Below are 19,229 nucleotides of genomic sequence, written 5' to 3' on the forward strand. Positions count from 1 at the left end.
TTTGGTCTGAAATGTGAACAGACACATTTGAAAAATGTTAGAAAAAACAACATCTGTGATTTGCTCGATGATTTATATGCAAACACTGAATTAATTTGTACTAATATGATTCACTTTTGCTGATAATTTACTCACCCCCATGTCATCCAAGATGTCCTAACACAGTCTCATCCCAAAAAGTCATATAACTGACGTTTTGGGACGTATTTTGACCATACGTCAATATCCGCCTTTTTAGGGCCCCCTTAAACGTCGGTAGATGGCGATCCCGGGCCGTCATACAACTGACGCTTTACCTTTAACGTCAGTTAGGTGACGGGTTAGGTTTAGGGTTATGTTTAGGTATGGGGTAGAGTTAGGATCCCATAACCTCATCTACCGACGTTTAAGGGGGCCCTAAAAAGGCGAATATTGACGTATGGTCAAAAGACGTCCCAAAACGTCAGTTATATGACGTCTTGGGATGAGACCGGGTTGGATGTCCATGTCTTTCTTTCTTCAGTCGAAAAGAAATTAAGGTTTTTGATGAAAACTTTCCAGGATTTTCTCCATATAATGGACTTCATTGGGAACCAAACGGTTCAAGGTCCAAAAGATAGTGTCAGTGCAAACTGCAAACTGTTCAAAGGGCTTTAAACGATTCCAGACGATGAATAAGGGTCTTATCAAGTGAAACGATCGCTCATTTCAAAAATATATAACAAAGTTTAAGTTTTATAAGCTCAAATGCTCGCCTTGCTCTGTTCTGTGATGCGCGTTCGTGACTCTCCTGTTCGAACTCGTTCATCAAAATGAACGAATCTTTTTCCGATTCAATTCGTTCGTTTCGTTTGTTGAATGAACCTCGGAAATGACTCGGAAAAAGATTCATCAAAATGAACGCAACTTGAGGGTGAGTAAATGATGACAGAATTTCTATTTTTGGGTGAACTACTGTATGCCTTTAAATGGCCCCATATTTAAAATGTATTGTTTAATAATTATTACAAATAATTTGCTTTAAAATAGTTTTAGATAATACATAACACACTGTGAAGAGGCTCAGATATAGTTTAGATAAACTGAACTGATTTTTCCAGGTGCTCCTAGAAAAGAGGACTCCCTTGTAAATAATGAACGCTATTATGCGCAGCGGTGAACTTTCACGCTGTGCTTGTCCCGAACAACTGCTTCCATCCAAAATGATTTTGAAACTTTTGGATGGACAAAAAACAAAAAAAAACAACAGTGCATGGAAGCGTTACATGTGGAAATAATTTGGACTGACCTCAGCTGGGTTTCACTACCACCGTATCGGTCAAAAGCTGGACTGTGCTGCTGTCCAGGGGCAGCAAATCAATTGATCATTAGGGGAAGATAAGTAGGCAAACACATCCATCACTGCTCAGTTCACTAGCACCCCGCTGCTACAGCGAGCTACAGGGATTATCTGTGTTTAGGCAAGCGTCTGAGCGGTGTGTGTGTGTGTGTGTTCCCCGGTCAGTCCCTCGTCTAACAGGTTGCTCTCACTCATTACATGGTTAGTTGAGCCCAATGAGGGCTCTTTCAGCTGAGTGAGAGGCAGGCTGGAGGGTTCATTCGGTGTTTGCATCTGTGAAGGAGTTAGACACACTTGGTCAGCGGTTTGACAGCCTTGACTCCACTGAGGCAGCTACAATCCACACACACACATACACACACAGAGAGAGAGAGAGAGAGAGAGAGAGAGAGAGTTTTCAAAGTTTTCATAAATAAAATGTGATTTATTATTTCTCCAATTTTACTATTAAAATAACAAAATAATGCTTCGAACTGAGGATGACTACCACATTTCTGTAATAAAAAAAGCATAAAAAGCCTTAAAATAGAGTTTTATGGGTTTTTTTAAATGTTTTTCTTACTATATGCTTTGTTTGCTCAATATCAGATTGCCAGTTGGTCAACAAAACACTGACAAGTGTATAAGAAGAGAGACAGTATTTGCTATATTAAAAAAATGTTTAAGTAATTACCTGCACTCTAAACAATACTGGGTTGTTTCAACCCAAATGTGGGTCAAATATGGACAAACCCAAATGTTGGGTTAAAAATGTCATTTCAAATTTGAACCCAACTTCAACTTTCACTTTCAACTGTACATTTTCTAATTGCATTTTTAACCCAACATTTGGGTTTGGTGCGTGTTCTCATAGACACTCATCCTAAATCCGACGCACATGGCAACCTTTAGCATGAGTTATGACGCTGGTAGGTTTAGGTCTGGGGTAGGGATAGGGTTAGACCACTAGGTGGCGCGTCTCATATTGACGCTAAAGGGTGCCGGATGTTGACGCATGGTCAAAAACGTCAGTCGGATGACGCCTTGGGATGAGAACGGGCTGGAATAGTTGACCCAAATTTGGGTTGAAACAGTGTGAGAATTATTCCAGCAAAAAGCAGCAGAGAAATGTTTCAGTTTCAATGCATTCTACATTGAGAAATGGTAAATATTGATTATATACTTAATATTTTGTTTGTTTATCCTACACTATTTCAAAAGTTCACTTTAGACATCCCAAGAGTCAACTAACTCCCACAGGATTCGTAGACTGTCACAAAAATACCATTTTCTGAGCCAAATTAGTTTTCAGAAGATCTTTTTGTGAGGAACAGAAATCATTATTCACTGATAACCTCGTGCTGTGACACAAATCTCACTGCATGCTCTATGAGTGCAACAAAATCAACTGCAACACACACATCATATGTGTATATTGACAGAAATTTTGAATATGAAAATGACTCCAAATGAAATTTCAGAGATCCATTAAATAACCAAAAGCGTTTGAATGGCTAAAACTCATTAGTCATTTCAGTTTAGAACAATATTAAAGCTACACTGTGTAACTCTTTTAGTTTATTCTTAGCTAAAAACACTTAGTTTTTTAAAAAATATATGTGCTCATTAATGTATATTTACTTAGTTCAAGTAATAAAGTATTCTCGTGAGTGTATATGCCATTGGAAATACATACGGGTAAGGGGTTCTAATGTCGGTCGCCATGTTGCCCCTCCATCTTGAAAGTACATTAGCCAAAGAGGGACACACCCGTTAATTCAAGCTACGCCTTTCGCATTTACGTTTGAGTTAACACTCATGGACGAGGTCGAACTGGAAGCCATGTTAATCTTGGACTACATTGGCCACCGTAGGAGTTAAAACGAAATCGGAATTGAGAGGAACAGAAACTAATATTCACCGGATGGTCATATATCTTTTCACCACTAGATGGGGGTAAAAATCACACAGTGTAGCTTTAAAGTGAGTAAATAATGGCAGAATTGAAATTTGGGGTGAGCTGTTCATTTAAATTCCTCTACCTTTTACATAGGCTACTCAGATCATCATTGTGGTGAACCTGAATTCACCAAGTGCAACATGATCCTGGATCAACATCAACAAATGTCAAGTTTAGCCTTGGGGGTTAGGTGCATCTACATCAGTGTTATTCAACATTTCCTTCTGATATTAGGGTTGAGTTTATGGGTAGGGTTAGACTTAAGGGTAATATTTTTTTGGATGAGAATATTTTTTGGATTTTTTGGTTGTTCCGGGATCAACAAAATATGTCCATGTTTTCCTCTCAGACTGAATTCTGGGGGAATTCTCTTAATTTGAATCCTAAGTCACACACAAACTGGAAAAATTACATTCTGACTATCTTAAGGAAGTGCTATTGAAGCGTACAGTAAAACACTTGATGATTGTTTAACAATCCCATCAAGTGCTTTAAACGCTCATTTGGATTAGCTTCTGAGTGTACTGATACGGTTTTTTATTCATCAGACTGGTCTGTCTTAAGATACTTATAGAAAACAAAGAGGTCAGTGGAAGCCGTTTGCTCGAGGCGTTGGTGTGTGTGTGGCTGTGTTTAGACTCCAGAGAGTCATTGCATGGCTTGAGTCAGACACCATCAGCTCATTCTTTACCTCAATATCCTTCTGAAGGAAAGAATCGGGAATACAACGGCTATACCAGTTGCAGAAATCAGTCACTGTAATACAGCAGAATTCAAGGCCCAAACCAGACCTATTCAAGATCACTGAACTGATTATTTAGATGTTCTTCTCAACAGGTTTTGCTTCAACAACCAGACATCAAGTGGGAAGACAACAAACCTGTAACCCATAATTAACGTAATATTGGCCCGTTCACCTCAAGGACGATAGTATAAAGATAACCCTTATGTGATAATTCTCAATATTAAAGAATTTGATTTTACTATCCTTACTAAATTGCCCTCTTGTTGATGACGATCAGCGCAATTTTTGTTGAAGAAAACCGATTTTTAAAAATCATTCTGGGCTTGTACAACAGATTAGATCTGCTATACATACACACACACACACACACACACACACACACACACACACACACACACACACACACACACACACACATCACTGTAAAAAATATAAGTGTTTGTGCTGCCTTAAAAAGTTTAGTCAACTTGAAATGTGAAGTTGCACTAAGTGATATTTGAGTTGACTACACTTAAAATGTTAAGGCAGCATGAACACTTCCTTTTTTAAGTTGATATACAGTATATATAAACAGACGGTAACACTTTACAATACGGGTGCACTAATAAGCATTAATTCATGCTTAACTAATGCACAGATAATACTGAATTAATGTGTAACTAATGATTATTTAAGCTATTCATTAAGGATTACCACATTAGGAACTAATTAAGGGTCTGTGGTTAATGTATTAGTTCATTGATGAATTATTATTAATTAAATATGGAATTGTGTATTAATTCCATAATAACTCGTTTTTTAACTAATATGTTGATTACCAGAATGAGCCAAAGCTTTGTATTTCAACTTCCAGATAATATGACAGGTACACTAATATGCATTAATACATGATTAATTGCTTCATTGTTAGTGCAAATTCATGTGCAAATTACTACAATTACTAAATGACTAATAATGATGTGCCCCAACAAGTAAAGTCATAACGTAATGATACCTTTGCAAATAATTAGCTAATGATTAATTAAATCAGACAACTCGAGGTTGAAGTGCATAGCTTTGACTAATTATAGTAATTAACACATTAATTTACACTATTAGTTCATAAAATATGTTATTAAGGAATTAATATACAATGACACATTGAATTAGCAATTCATGTATTACTTAATCTATTAATCATATAGACTCTTTATTAGTTGCTGATGCAGTAATCATTAATTAATGGTTTAGTTCTTCATTAGTTATACATCAACTCATGATTATCTGTTCATTAGTTAAGCATGAATTAATGTATATATTAGTGCACCTGTATTGTAAAGTGTTACCAAACAGACTTTTAACTAGCTTCAGCAGGGGGTAAATAGAAGAAGAAAGAGTTCATGTTAAGATACTTTCTAGAAACACAACTAACAATTGAAATAAATCCTAAAATTAAATTCTGTGAAAGTTTGAAGATTATAATGCTTTTCAAAGAGTCAGATATCTAATGTGAGGATCTTTCTCTATATGACTTGGTACTTTGTGTCACTAGTGGCCTTGAAAGCCTGTCAGAAATGCTTAGTTTCTCCAGGAAAAAGGTTTGTATGGATCTTTGCTCCGGGTCTTGCCCTGTTTCTGCACAATTTCTCTCCACCCTCTTGTTTTTTTCCCCTCCTTTTGTTTAGGTAAAGCTAGGATTAGGGAAGATTTTCCCCCTAAAGTAGTGGTTTGATGGTGCTTTTATCCCCTAGAGTTGCGAAGACGGTGGAGCCCCAGGATTAGACCAACACAAAAGGTGTTGTTGTGTCCGGCCACAGGCTGGAGGGAAGAAACTCAACTGCCAGTTTCAATATGTCAATGTTCTCAGGATGGGAAGTTGGCCAAACCAATTGAGCAGAGCTATGTTGTCCAAATACTCACGGTTCAGACGCAGTTCAGATTTTGGGCTACCAAAGTTACAACTCTTCAAAATCCTTCTTTCAGGAAAAAATCCAAAGAATGTCCCATGTGTTATATCTAGAAAAGCAAACCTTAGAGTAAATACTTTTAGTCTCTTTTCGGTCATATAAATGCACTCCTAAAAGTTGACCAAATTCCTTTTTAGCAGATAAAGTGAACAGACTTTACGAATTGAACTTTATTTTCAGTATGTCGACTTATGTGTATTTACTTACCTTAGAAACTATGGGTTAAGGTTGGGTTTAGGAGTACGTTCAGGGTTGGTTACCCAGTTATTACTATAATAAGTAAGTCTACGCCTATGACTGTAAAATGAAGTGCTACCCAAATGGCCAAGAATGAGAATGTCCATATCCAAAAACCACTTGCACTAGCAAATTATAAGCACTATAACCTATTATTATTCACTTTGATGTACAACCAAACTTCCTAAAATATTCCAACACAACAACAAAACTGTGTTCGTTGAGCATTGATTTTTACAGACAAAAACTAGTTTCAACTCAAAATCTTTTCAAAGCCATCGCTATGCCTGAGGAGAAAACATTACCAGACAATTCCTGTCTCAACACATCATACTGTGTGTAAACATCACAAAAAAATCATCTCAACCTTCAGCCCAAAGTGTTAAAGAAGAAAAATTCCAGTGCTGTTTAGCATTATTGAGGAAGGATTGATTGATGGCAAGTGTTATTTTGGCTCCTTTTAATCAGATTCAGCAAAAGTGGAAAGAAAACATTTTAACCAAATGTCTTAATAATAACACTTTTAACGGATTGCTTCTGGCAAGTTGCTTTGCTATTCTTGTCACAAGAGTCCCCAGGAAGCAGTCAACTCAGGTCCATTAATCAAAATTGTTAATATTGCCTATATCAGCACATACAATACCCTTGACAAGAAACAGAGGTTCAACCCTCTACCAATGGCAAAGTTGGTTGTTTACATTCGAAACACAATAAGAGATAATTTTGCCAGCTTTCCCTATGTCTCTCAAAGGAAAACTTGTTTGAATCCCGACCATAAAACCTTGGATGCATCCATATCCTAAACATGAAATTGGAGTAGGCTGACTAAAACCTTGCGTATTGCATTTGGCTCATTGGTTTAAAGTTGGTTTTACACCTCATTGAGAAAGCTTGCACATTTTGGCTGGTCGGTTGAGCTTAAAGAGAGGATAAAGTTTTGTTCTGAAGATCTGGCATGCGAGAGCATCATCTCCAAGAGGAAAGACGTTAAATCATCTAAAGAGGCTTTCTGTGATGGAAACTTTTCATAGTAAAATACAGAATAAATATGTTTGCAGGAGTGTGCATAAGTGGTGGCCAGTCAAAAAATAACCTCAAACAGTGGCAATCAAATTCAGTCTTGCAGTTCAGGACACTGAAAAATTTCACATTTTAAAAACCCTTCATCTTTCAAACCTTTGTACATGTTGGAATGCGTATAAGTAATGTATTAAGGGATTGAAAACATCTTTGATTGCTGTTCGAGGCAAATGTTGCTTCAATTACTCGTAATTGTTCACATTGCAGACATTACCTGAGTTAATAAATCTTCTGCTGAACACAAAAGAAGATATTTTGATGAGTAATATTGAAGGGCCATTTTTTTGTGGAAAATAAACTATACAGAACTCAAGCTCCCATCAACTGTTTGGTACTGACAAAAAAAATAAATAAAAATTGGGCATCGAAATAATGGAGAGAATGCAAAACTTTCTAATAAAACTGTAGTTCCAATCCTTGATTCTGATTGGTCAATAGCTGTGATTTATTAAAAAAACTGGACATTTAACTGGACGTTTTAAAAACAATCTGGGCCATTTAAATAACGTTCGTAACTTAATGGAATTAGGCTAGCCTAAAGCTTTCTTAAAAAAATGTTTTTGTTCTGGGAAGTTCAGGCCTAATTACGGTAAATCACATTCTTATTGGTTGGGTAGCACTGAGAGTTGTTATTAAAAACTGACAAGATCTGCCGAGTTGTGTGGAAATCATATTTCTTTATCGACCGATAAACCCTTCAGACCGGACGCATGCGCATTAGAGTCTGTGAAGAAACGGAGGAATTGATTTCCTTCTCGCTTTAATTGCTTTAAAAACGGTCTTTACAAAGAGCTTTACCTCCTATTTAACTTCTTGTATTTCCACTGGTTCAAAAGTTAATCGGATTTTTCCCTCTAGACCTTAGGCCTATATGTGCACTAAACAGGCGCTAGCCTACGGGTAACTTCCAGGAACATTAAATCCCCGCCCAAAATTGAAGTTTTAATTTTTTTATTTTTTTATTTTTTTGATTAGGCTGTACAGAGGAGCGCACTAATCCATATGATATCTATAGATCAGCCTAAATACTACAATAGTTTATTCAATAAATAAATATAAATTAAAAAAATTAATAAATAGCTAGGCCTATACCGGTATAGGCAGGTTATAACTTTTTTTTCTGTGCCCCATCTATAAAAGCTTTACTAATTTAGCCAAAACTGAAAATATCACCCCGAATCTTCAATTTCCCCCAGCATTTCAACACAATATTAAGCTTTGCATTTAAGGGCCTCTTCTTAATTCCAGCCTAAATGTTTCTCCCCCTCTAGAAGAAGAAACCTTAAAAAAAAAAAATGAAAAAGAGAAGGGCATTATTGTTTTAATCCTCTTACCATCCGTCATTTTAAGAGTGTTTTAAAGGCTGAGATGGCGTCTCTAAATCCTCCGGGCCGGGAGAGATTCTGCCATCTATTAGAGATCTCATTCTCTCTCCTCCTCCTTTGCCTCGGTCCCTCTTAAAATCAGCTTGTCAGACTCAAGAGGTGTAACGCAAATAATAGTTTACAACTCTTTTCCCCTCCACATTTTCATCATTAAGATTCCAGCTTGGACATGCGTCACAGTTGTTCTTTAGTTAAGTTGAGCTACTTTTTCCAAAAATTGTAAATTTGTTTTTGCAATTAATTGTGTAACAATAGGCTAAAACATCAAATTTATTCATTTCGAATAAGCCTATGCAAAATAGAGCCTGCACTCTAAAAAATGCTGGGTTGTTTCAACCCACGGTTAGTTTTTATCTTTTTTTTTGACCCAAACATGGCTTGAAACAACCCAGTATTTTTAGAGTGTTATCTTTTAGACGTTTAAAATATTTTAGCTGCTAATGTTTAAAATTAGGCTAGTATTTATAATTTAATATTAATTTATTTATAACTGATTGCGTCAGTCGTCATATATTTATAAGAGCATAAAAAAGCATACGTAGCACAGGTCAGCATGAACCCGTGAGGAACTGAAGGTAAATGACCTCTGACTGACAGCGAATTGACCAATCAGGTGCCGCTGTGATCTGATCGCGCTCCTCATTGGCCGATGGGCGGGAGCTTCAAGCGCTCTGACCCGCGGAGGCTGTGATATTTTTGAGGACTAACATCAAACATTCTTCAGAACAGAGCAGTTGTAAACAGTCTCGGATACGTTTGACTTCCAACAGGATATTAAACTGCAGACAGACTGGGAAAAATCACTTCTGTTCAGTTGCTAAATTGTTGTTAAAGTTCGGAGGGGGACAAACTTCTCAGAGAGGTGAGTAAACACTTTAAAAATTCATATGAGCCTGTGAAAATCAGTTTTAATAACTGCTTTCATGACTTTATGTGTTTTAACTTGCACATATAGGCTAACCTAAATTATCTAAATTAGGCTTACCTAAAGTTATTTTTATATTTGACGTGGCCCTTAAAGACTTGAAACTGACTGTCTATTATAGGCTAATGAATAAAATATTCGTAAAATATTTAACAAACATTGAATTACAAACTGTTGGCGGTGAAAGTGTGAAGTTGTTGAGGATATATCTATGATCGGACTCTTACAAATTAATTCAGTCATTATTATTATCATCATCGAATTCAGCCTAATATTTTAAATTTTAAATTTAATTGGGAGTTTAAACCTAAAAAATACAGTAGCTTATATAGGCTAATGCTTAACAGACCACCTACATTCAGATTAGTTAGAAATGACTAAACTTTATATATTATTTATATAGGCTATGGAGTAGGCCTATATTTTGTAATATGTATTATGGCTATATTTAAACTAAACGTAGGCCTATATATTAAGCCTTGATTTACTCAAATGATTGGTTGTTTCAACCCAAAATATGGACAAACCCAATTGTTGTTATTTATAAATTGAATTACATTTTAAAACCCAACTTTTCGTTTAAAATGTTAAATTAGGCTGAATTTTTAAACCAACGGTTGTCCATATTTGACCCAAACGTGTAGGTATTGAAACAACCCACCATTTTTTTAGAGCGATTTTTTAAAGAGATAATTAGAAAAAAAAATTTAAGACAAAAAAACATGTTGCAAATAAAAAATTATTTTAATCACAATGTCTTGGAAATATTGTGGCTGGTTGTTAAAAAAATGGGCACCAAGTGCATGTCGTCAAACACAAACTACCTCGCGTCCATCAGGCCAGACTCAGACTGGTAATGAAAGCTATATCTGCAGCAACATTACGCGCATTTATAAATGCACACACACACACACACATCCCCAACAGAACCAGCCCAGAGGCGACAGAAAGAGCACCGACTGAGCTCAACACCGCGGGACAGACACACAGTAAATGTTTAGCAAAGCACTTTTTGTTAAGCCGAATTAAAGTATTCCCATGTGGCTGGAATATGATTACACTGGGGAATTTAGTGTCAGTGACACAAATGCCACGGGCTCTTTAGTCAGGACTAAATCCTAAACCCTCAGGCTGCTTATATCCTTACTTCAAAAAATAATTATGACTAATAAAGAGATTATTACACTGTAGCCAATTATCACAGATTAAAGGGTGATCAAACTGCAGCTTAATGATGGAAAATCCGGAATAAATTCAGATTCAATCCTCTGCGGTGCTACTATAGGCCTATAATTGGGGCTAACTGTTTATTACTGCCTATTTATTAAAAGCGTTTTTTTGACAGTCTATTGTCAAATATGGCCTAGAGCAGTTCTTGCAAAGAGAATGCACAAAAATTAATTCACTTTTTAAAATGTCTTCAACATAGGCTACCCAAAACGAATTATTTATAAAGGCATATATTTAATTTGATAGACGAGCTATCAAAAGTCCATCTGTCACGGCTGCTTGCAAACTGAACGAAAACATTCATCATCGATTGTGTCATATAGCTACGCCATCATGATGAATACAATGTTTTTGTTCAGATTGAATTAAAAAAAAAGTAAACAACAGCTTTTCCATATTCTTTTTTTATACACGTTTTCCAATTTAATAAAAGTGAATAAACAAAAGTTATAGCATACACCGATATTAGCTGTTCATTTGTCATTAAGTTAGGCCTAGTATTTGCTTAAAATGAGAAGAAAAAACAAAGAATTACCAAGCATTTTTAGCACAAAAAATGATTCGATACAAATGAAATAAAATAACAAAAAATTCGTAGCCTATAGTGTTAAAAATGTAGCGAGCGTTTTACAAGAAAATATGAAGAGAAAGTTTATGAACACACAGTTCATATGTTGTTTACGATATTTGTTTACGATACTAAACTTTTGTTGTAAGACTGTAATGCTGTAATGCTAACTGTAATATTATAGGAAAGAATTATTCCTTCATTTATGAGGGAACTAAATCCTTTAATTTACAATAAAATGATACGGTATGCGAGAAATAAATGATTACTGGTGAATTGAAATATGAGATGGTTTGATTTAAGTTAGGCTACACTCTTAAAAATGCAATGCACTCTTAAAGTGTTTGCAGTGATACCATGGAAGAACCATTTTTGAAACACTTTTCGGTGAGAATTTCTTAAAATAACAATTTTTTTTCTTAGTTTGAAGAACATTTAAAAAATGATTATTTTTGTGCGACAAGATTCCATGGTGGATTTCAAGTTTTTTCCTGTAACAATTAATGCCAATAAATAACTTTTATTTTTAAGTATAGTATATATTTTTTGTATATGTTCAAATTCTGTCAGTTATTTATTTTTCATGTGGTGAAATTACTTCAGGCTACACTCTAAAAAATGCTGGGTTGTTTTAACCCAATTTTGGGTCAAATATGGACAAACCCAAAATGTTGGGTTAAAAATGTAATGTAAAAATTTAACCCAACGGCTGGGTTAGTCCATATTTGACCCAAAGTTGGGTTAAAACAACCCAGCATTTTTTAGAGTGTATCTTTATGCATATAGGCTAATTATGCGGAGAAATAAACGGAGAAATGAAATAGGCCTACTTATTTATTATCATCAGTCAGGTAATCTTCTGCATGTTCTGTCGTCTAACAGATGCAGCACTACGGGGTGAACGGCTACTCACTGCACGCCATGAACTCGCTGAGCGCCATGTACAACCTGCATCAACAGGCCGCGCAGCACGCGCAGCACGCGCCCGACTACCGGCCCTCCGTGCACGCGCTCACCCTGGCGGAGAGACTGGCAGGTAATCACCGCTCACCTCAAAGTTCAAATTAATTAATTAATTAATTAATTAATTAATTAATTCATTTATCGATAGATAGATAGATAGATAGATAGATAGATAGATAGATAGATAGATAGATAGATAGATAGATAGATAGATAGATAGATAGATAGATAGATAGATAGATAGATAGATAGATAGATAGATAGATAGATAGATAGATAGATAGATAGATAGATAGACAAGTTTGTTATGAAACTCACCAATAATCTTCAACGTGTGTGTGTGTAGACATCATCTTAGAGGCTCGGTACGGCTCTCAGCACCGGAAGCAGCGCCGCAGCCGAACAGCCTTCACCGCGCAGCAGCTCGAGGCGCTGGAGAAAACCTTCCAGAAAACTCACTACCCTGATGTGGTCATGCGTGAACGCCTGGCCATGTGCACCAACCTCCCCGAAGCTCGAGTGCAGGTCAGTCCACAGCCGATGGGGAATCACTTCAAGATCAAAAAGCACATAAAAGATGCCAGGACACAACGATGTAGGCTATAGGCATTATTGTGCACCTTAATTAAAAACACTACAGACAGAAATATAGTTTTTTTTCATGCACTGGTCAATTTTGAGATTTCATTTAGCTTAAGTTACTAGACTAAAACTTTGCATTTAGTGACTATAAATGCAAAGAAAAAAAAATACACAATTAGGAGTTTTTATTTAGATTTTGTAACTAAATTGTATTTGCATATAGCGAGGGCTTGGAGCCAGAGGGGCGTAAGTGGCTTTTAACAAACTTTACTGGTGAGACAAAACAAAATTGACACACTTCACACTTCAATCACCTGTATTATTAACCATAAACCACAAACATTGCAACCACAGGCATACTTGCATGAATGAGTATTTAAGTAAAAAATGTATGGCATATTAACACAAAAAAATATATCAAATATGTCAGATACAACTTTTGTTGCTATATTCAATACAGTTTGATCTCAGATAGGTATTTTGACACCATTAGAGCTCATCGAGACCTTTATTTTGATATAAAGAACTTATATTCGCCAAAAATGCTACTTACGCCCCTCTGGCTTCAAGCCCTTGATAGATGTTAGTTACAAATATAAATCAGCACTTACTATACACTAAACTTTCCTGCTTAACTCCTATCTATACTCTGAAGGTTTTTACAAAGGGGTTTGTTCATGTATTATTCACCTGTTTTATATATTTTTCCCCAAAAAAACATGGTATAAATAGTTTTTCTCGTTGTTGATAGGATTATCTAAATTATGGAGCTAAAGAAATATCCAAAATGAACACTACAAAAATGAACATTTCTACATTTGTGCACACACTAGATATTGTCTAATTTGCATATTTGAACATTAAATTTCAGAAATCTTGAAATACAAAACAATTTTCTTGATGTACTGATTACTCATTATGGTCATTGCTTAAGTTTTTACTCTATATCAGCAGTGCAAGGCGTCTTGCCTTAATTCAACGATTCACTTTAAAGATTCACAAACACCAATTTCTTCACACTAACAGGTGTGGTTTAAAAACCGCCGCGCAAAGTTTCGCAAGAAGCAGCGCAGCTTGCAGAAAGAGCAGCTTCAGAGGATGAAGGATGCTGGGATGGAGAGCGCGCAGGAAGAAGGAAAAGAAGAAGCCCCGCCCATTGATTCTCAAGCCCCGCCCTCTCCTTCAGATGGGCGTGGCTCCACGTGTGCCCCTCCCTGTGAGCCGAGTGAGGAGGTCAATGTCACCTCACCGGAACAATCAGGGGCGGAGTCAGGGGCGGAGGACATGACTGACAGAGAGGACGAATCGCTGTCAATCAAAGATGAAACAAAAGAGGCGGGGCCTCCCCTGACAACAGACGACACTTCACCTTCTTGCAAACCAATCAGCCCTAAATTAGGTAAGAATAGCTATTCATGTATGATTTTTCTTTCACGATGCTTCAGAAAAAAACACTTTCGAAAAGATTAAAGAGAATTAGGGGTTAGTTCAACCAAAAATTATTTTACTGTTATAATTTTTCAAATCACATCATTCCAAACTCCTGCGGGGAACACAAAAGGAGAAACACCAACACTATCTCACGACCAATTCGTACGAATTCGACGCATGATTAAAAAGTGTCTAATTCGTACTAATTCGTACGACCTCACTCGTACTAATTTGTACGATTTGTCTAAACCCACGTGATGGTTAGGTTTAGGGGCGGGGTCAGGGGTAGGTCATTCGTACGAATTCATACGAATTGGCCAATTCGTAAAATATGTACGATTTAGCAAAATCGTATTAATTCGTACGAGTGAGGTCGTATGAATTGTTACGAATTAGCCACTTTTTAATCATTCGTCGAATTCGTACGACTTGGTCGTGAGATCGGGTTGGAAACACCGAACAAATGACAAGATAGAATTAACTTTACAGGTTAAAAATCTGGGCATGTTGATCATTATTTAGATGTAAATAAAATAAAATTGCAAGTTTTTGAAAACGATACCATTATTGTCTCCATGTAAACGAAAAAACCCCCGCGAATTTGTGAAAACAGTGACGTCATGCGTATTACTATTGTTGTTGTTTTTTTTTTACAAAGTGACGCAGCCAACTACTGGCCTGGCAGCATAATACAGTGTTTTTTTAATCATTTTCGGGGATCGTTTTGACAGCGTCATCGTCTTTATGCGAAAAACGCTTTCTGTTCATTATATAAAGCAATCATTTCTCTTCACAAAACTTCGATTGAACCGCTTACTAACCCTTTATAACCATTTTAGATCTAGGCTATTAAGTTTTGGTTACCTGGGCTTTCCTCACGGTTTCATAAAATATATTGTAATTTGTCTTTCGAAGTGGGTTTGGAACAACATGAGATTGAATAATTGATGACAGAATATTCATTTTTAGGTGAATATTTCTTTATAGGACGCCTTTGTGCCAAAATTTAACCAAAGTCTTAAGGGACGAATTTCGCGTCCAATATTCGCTGACGTTTAACATCTCGTGACTCGACAATGGGCACCAATGTAAAGTGTGCACACCGACACGTAAAACGCCTGTTTTTTAAAAAAAAAAAAAAAACGCCTCGGGTTCGTTTTTTTGTTTTTTGTTTTTGTTTGACGCGCCACGTCAAAAACTATCCGACCAATGAGATTGCTACTTTTGCTCACGTGTTTGGACAAGCTTCTGAAGTTACAGTAAAACACAACTTCGGGGCGCTCATCAAACACAAAACGGTCTTGCCGAGCACACATACGTAACGGAGAAGAAGATCTACGCCAAGTAACCGTCGCCGTCTACAGAGCCAGGAAGAAATAAGATGAGGAAGATGCGAGGCAAGATGAATGTAGAGCTGCTGATCTCGTTGGTGTTAGATGGAACATAAATAATGGTCCCACTTTATATTAAGTGTCTTTAAGTACTATGTACTTTCATTGAAACAAATAATTTGATACAATGGACTTATTGTGTATACATGTTTTTACATTGTACTTATATTTTTAAAATACCAGCATGTAATTACAGCTGTAACTAATTTATGTAATTACATCTGTAATTACACAGCTGACCCATCCCTTACACTTTAACCTACCCATACCACCACACCTGCCCCTAAACTTACCCAGACAATAGCAGCAAAAAGTGTTTTACAATACAATATACATGAGCAGAAGTATATTGTACTTATTTTTTAATGTAAGTTCATAGTACTTATAGCCACTTAATATAAAGTGGGACCTAAAGAACTATATGACAAACGCGACGGCGACTACAAACATCTTGATAAAAGAGAACTGTATGGAGAGGTATTGCGCAAATGGGCGCCATCTAATGTCAGGGAATGAATTTGCATGTTCACTCGGCTCATCGTCAGTGAAAATCGCTACAAAAAACGCCTTGAAAAACGCTGGCGAACAACGTGCGCTGATATCCGTCCCGGTGTGTACGGGCCTTTATAGTTTGGAACATCAATGAGAGAATATACATTTTTGGGTGAGCAGTATCTTTAAGGATGTTGAATGCAAACAGTATTACATTGTCTTCCCCCCTCCCCAGAAGATCCGCTTGGTTCCCCGGCTCTTCCCTCCTCCAGTGGCGGAGTGGCTCAGACTAACTCCTACGCCTCGTCTCCTCTCAGTCTCTTCCGCCTGCAGGAGCAGTTTCGCCAGCACATGGCCGCCACCAACAACATCATGCACTACCCCGCCTTCGACGTGTCCACGCCCTCCTCCTTACCCTACCTGGGCGTAAACATGAACATGGCGTCTCCGCTGGGATCGCTGCCGTGTCCGCCCTACTACCAGTCCCTGTCCCAGGCCCAGCAGATGTGGAGCGGGCCCCTGATGCAGGGATCTGCTGCTCTCCCGGCCCTCAACAGCAAAACCACAAGCATCGAAAACCTGCGTCTGAGGGCGAAGCAACACGCTGCATCACTCGGCTTGGACACGCTTCCAAACTAACCTCTCAATGTCTTCTGTTTAGGATCTAAATTTGCACGTGGTATTATAATGTGTTTTGGTCGATCGGATCACATGTTTAAGAGTTGACACCTGGTGTTTTAATCCGTCTCTATTGTCCACTTTTGACCACTTCTGTCCTGATTTCTTCAAGGGGAGGGTCTATGGGTGGGTTAATATATGTTCAGATCTAATGGACAAAATTAATAAGCTCATGCAATTTACATGTGAACGCCTGGAGACGATGGAAAAACACACAGAGAGCATCAGCTTTAGTTTCGGCTCTGACAAACACAAGAGTGTGTGTTATAAATCAGGAATGGAGAGAGAAAATTGTGCTTGTTTCATCTTCAAAACAAACTTGGGTCTTCATCCGACAAAGTTAAATCCTGTCTGGCTAGAGCTCTTCCTAGTTCAGACGGCCTTTTGAACACATTCGACCACATGATCATTTACACTACGAAAGCTTGAATTGGACTACCTGTTTGACTGTTGAGTGCACTGTAAAAATGAATATGCTTTATCTAATCAAAAATATTGTGGCAACAGATTACAAGCAATATTATTAATTCAATTTAACAATAGAATTAAGTAATAATGAATCAAATTAATGTTAACCATTTAAAATGAGTGAAACGTACAAAAAACATACATTTAAGTCACCATTGTGGTGATCAGTTTTTGTTTTAGGTTTGTTTTAAAATGACGGTTTTCTCCTTCAGTGATTCTGCTTGTTAAACATCTGAATAACAGATATTTTTGTTAAATTTTTTGGTGTAAACCTTACTCATTTTAAGTAGTTAACATTTAAGGAGTTAATTTGATTAATTATTACTCAATTCTAATTTGTTCAATGGGCTATATGCACTATTAAGATCCGCATTTGACGCAAGGATGCTCGTCCATTTCCGGTTGTGGAGATTTAAGCGGAGGAGAACCGAGGAAAACGGGATTATGGCAGAGTCTTCAAAATTTACTGTCCTCTCGTCTTTGAAACGAAACGTACATACGTTTAGATGTCATTTTATATATAGTTATGTTTATTTAATATAATTTTAAAAAGAAGCATAAACATAACGAGGGGTGTCTGTTTTATCTGTTTTTGTGACTAACGTTTCTTTATTATAACCATGGAGTATAAAATTCAATATAAATTCTCGGTATTGCATTGGACTCTACGATCGGCGGAAGTTATCGAGCATCCTTAATCCTTCACCGGAAATACCGCCGTGCATAGAGCCCATTGAATTAATAATATTGCTTGTAATCTGTTGCCACAATTTTATTGATTAGATAAATAATTTTTTCGGTGTTTACACCCCGTTTACACCTGTCGTCCACTTGTGATCCGATCGACCAAAACGCATCTTAATACAAGGTGTAAACAGGGCCTACATAACATTAGTGTGCAGAAATCATGACAGCTGGCTGAGCTGGAGCTGTTTCAGTATCATTTAGCATGGCGGAGTGGAGAAGTTTGGATGACTTTGAAATGTTAAGGTCTGACTGCATGGCAGAGGTTTTAAACTTTTCCAAACACCCCTTGCTTTGCACTTTGAAATGCAAAAACATAAATAAAATTGTCTCTGTAAATAAGCTTATTCAGGTCCACAGCCTTAGTAGAAGGTAGTGAAGCCTCCCGTTTGTATATTTGAAGAAATGTTTAAGCGTCTGTGGATCTTGCGTATGGTTGAAGCTTCTGCACACATCAGAGAGACTTCCGCATCACCCGGACTGATGTTCCTGATGTCTTGCCATGTGATTTGTCATCTTAGAGTCTAATGGAATTGTTTAAATAAATGTGAATAATTTATCTGTGAAATGAAAGGGAATAAACCACATATATGAACTGAATGTGTAATTGTAGTTGTTTGTTGAGTATTTCAGATTTGAATTTTTTTTCTTTTCCATCACACCTGCATTTGACGATATTTAATGCAACACTTTTTATGCCACTGAGTAACATTCATCTTAAAAGTTATTATAATAATAATAATAATCATGCATTTCTTACAGTTCCACAATTTTAAAATGGTCATTTAAAATTCTGTAATTTTACCTGTAATTACAACAGAAGCTAAATTCATCATGAATTAGGCAACTAACACTATTGCTCTACAGCAAAACTCATAATTAGTATACTAATTATGAGTTTTGCCTTTGTTAATTTGAGGTTCGGCAAGTGTATTCACTGTGAAAATGAAGACATTTTATATAATCAAAAAAAATTGTGGCAACAGATTACAAGCAATATTATTAATCAACAAATTAGAATTGAGTAATAATTAATCAAATTAATTCCTTAAAAGTTAACCATTTAAAATGAGTAAAACTTACAACAAACAAACAAAAACATACATT

General features: G+C 36.7%; 1 protein-coding gene across 2 annotated transcripts; it reads left to right on the plus strand.

Moving 5' to 3' along the window:
* Nucleotides 1–9,311: 9,311 nt before the first annotated feature.
* dmbx1b (diencephalon/mesencephalon homeobox 1b) lies at nucleotides 9,312–18,528 on the plus strand. Of its 2 annotated transcripts, none has more exons than XM_039649120.2 (5): nucleotides 9,312–9,512; nucleotides 12,256–12,409; nucleotides 12,683–12,861; nucleotides 13,945–14,317; nucleotides 16,468–18,528. In XM_039649120.2, the coding sequence occupies exons 2-5, from the start codon at nucleotides 12,256–12,258 to the stop codon at nucleotides 16,869–16,871; spliced, it is 1,110 nt and encodes a 369-aa protein (XP_039505054.2). In that variant the 5' UTR covers nucleotides 9,312–9,512; the 3' UTR covers nucleotides 16,872–18,528. The 2 variants fall into 2 exon arrangements, with proteins under 2 accessions (XP_039505054.2, XP_039505055.2); XM_039649121.2 differs by having other exon boundaries at nucleotides 16,471–18,528.
* Nucleotides 18,529–19,229: the final 701 nt, after the last annotated feature.

The sequence above is a fragment of the Pimephales promelas genome, chromosome 8 (genome assembly GCF_988280905.1).
Source record: "Pimephales promelas chromosome 8, fPimPro1.hap1.1, whole genome shotgun sequence".
Taxonomy (NCBI): Eukaryota; Metazoa; Chordata; class Actinopteri; order Cypriniformes; family Leuciscidae; genus Pimephales; species Pimephales promelas.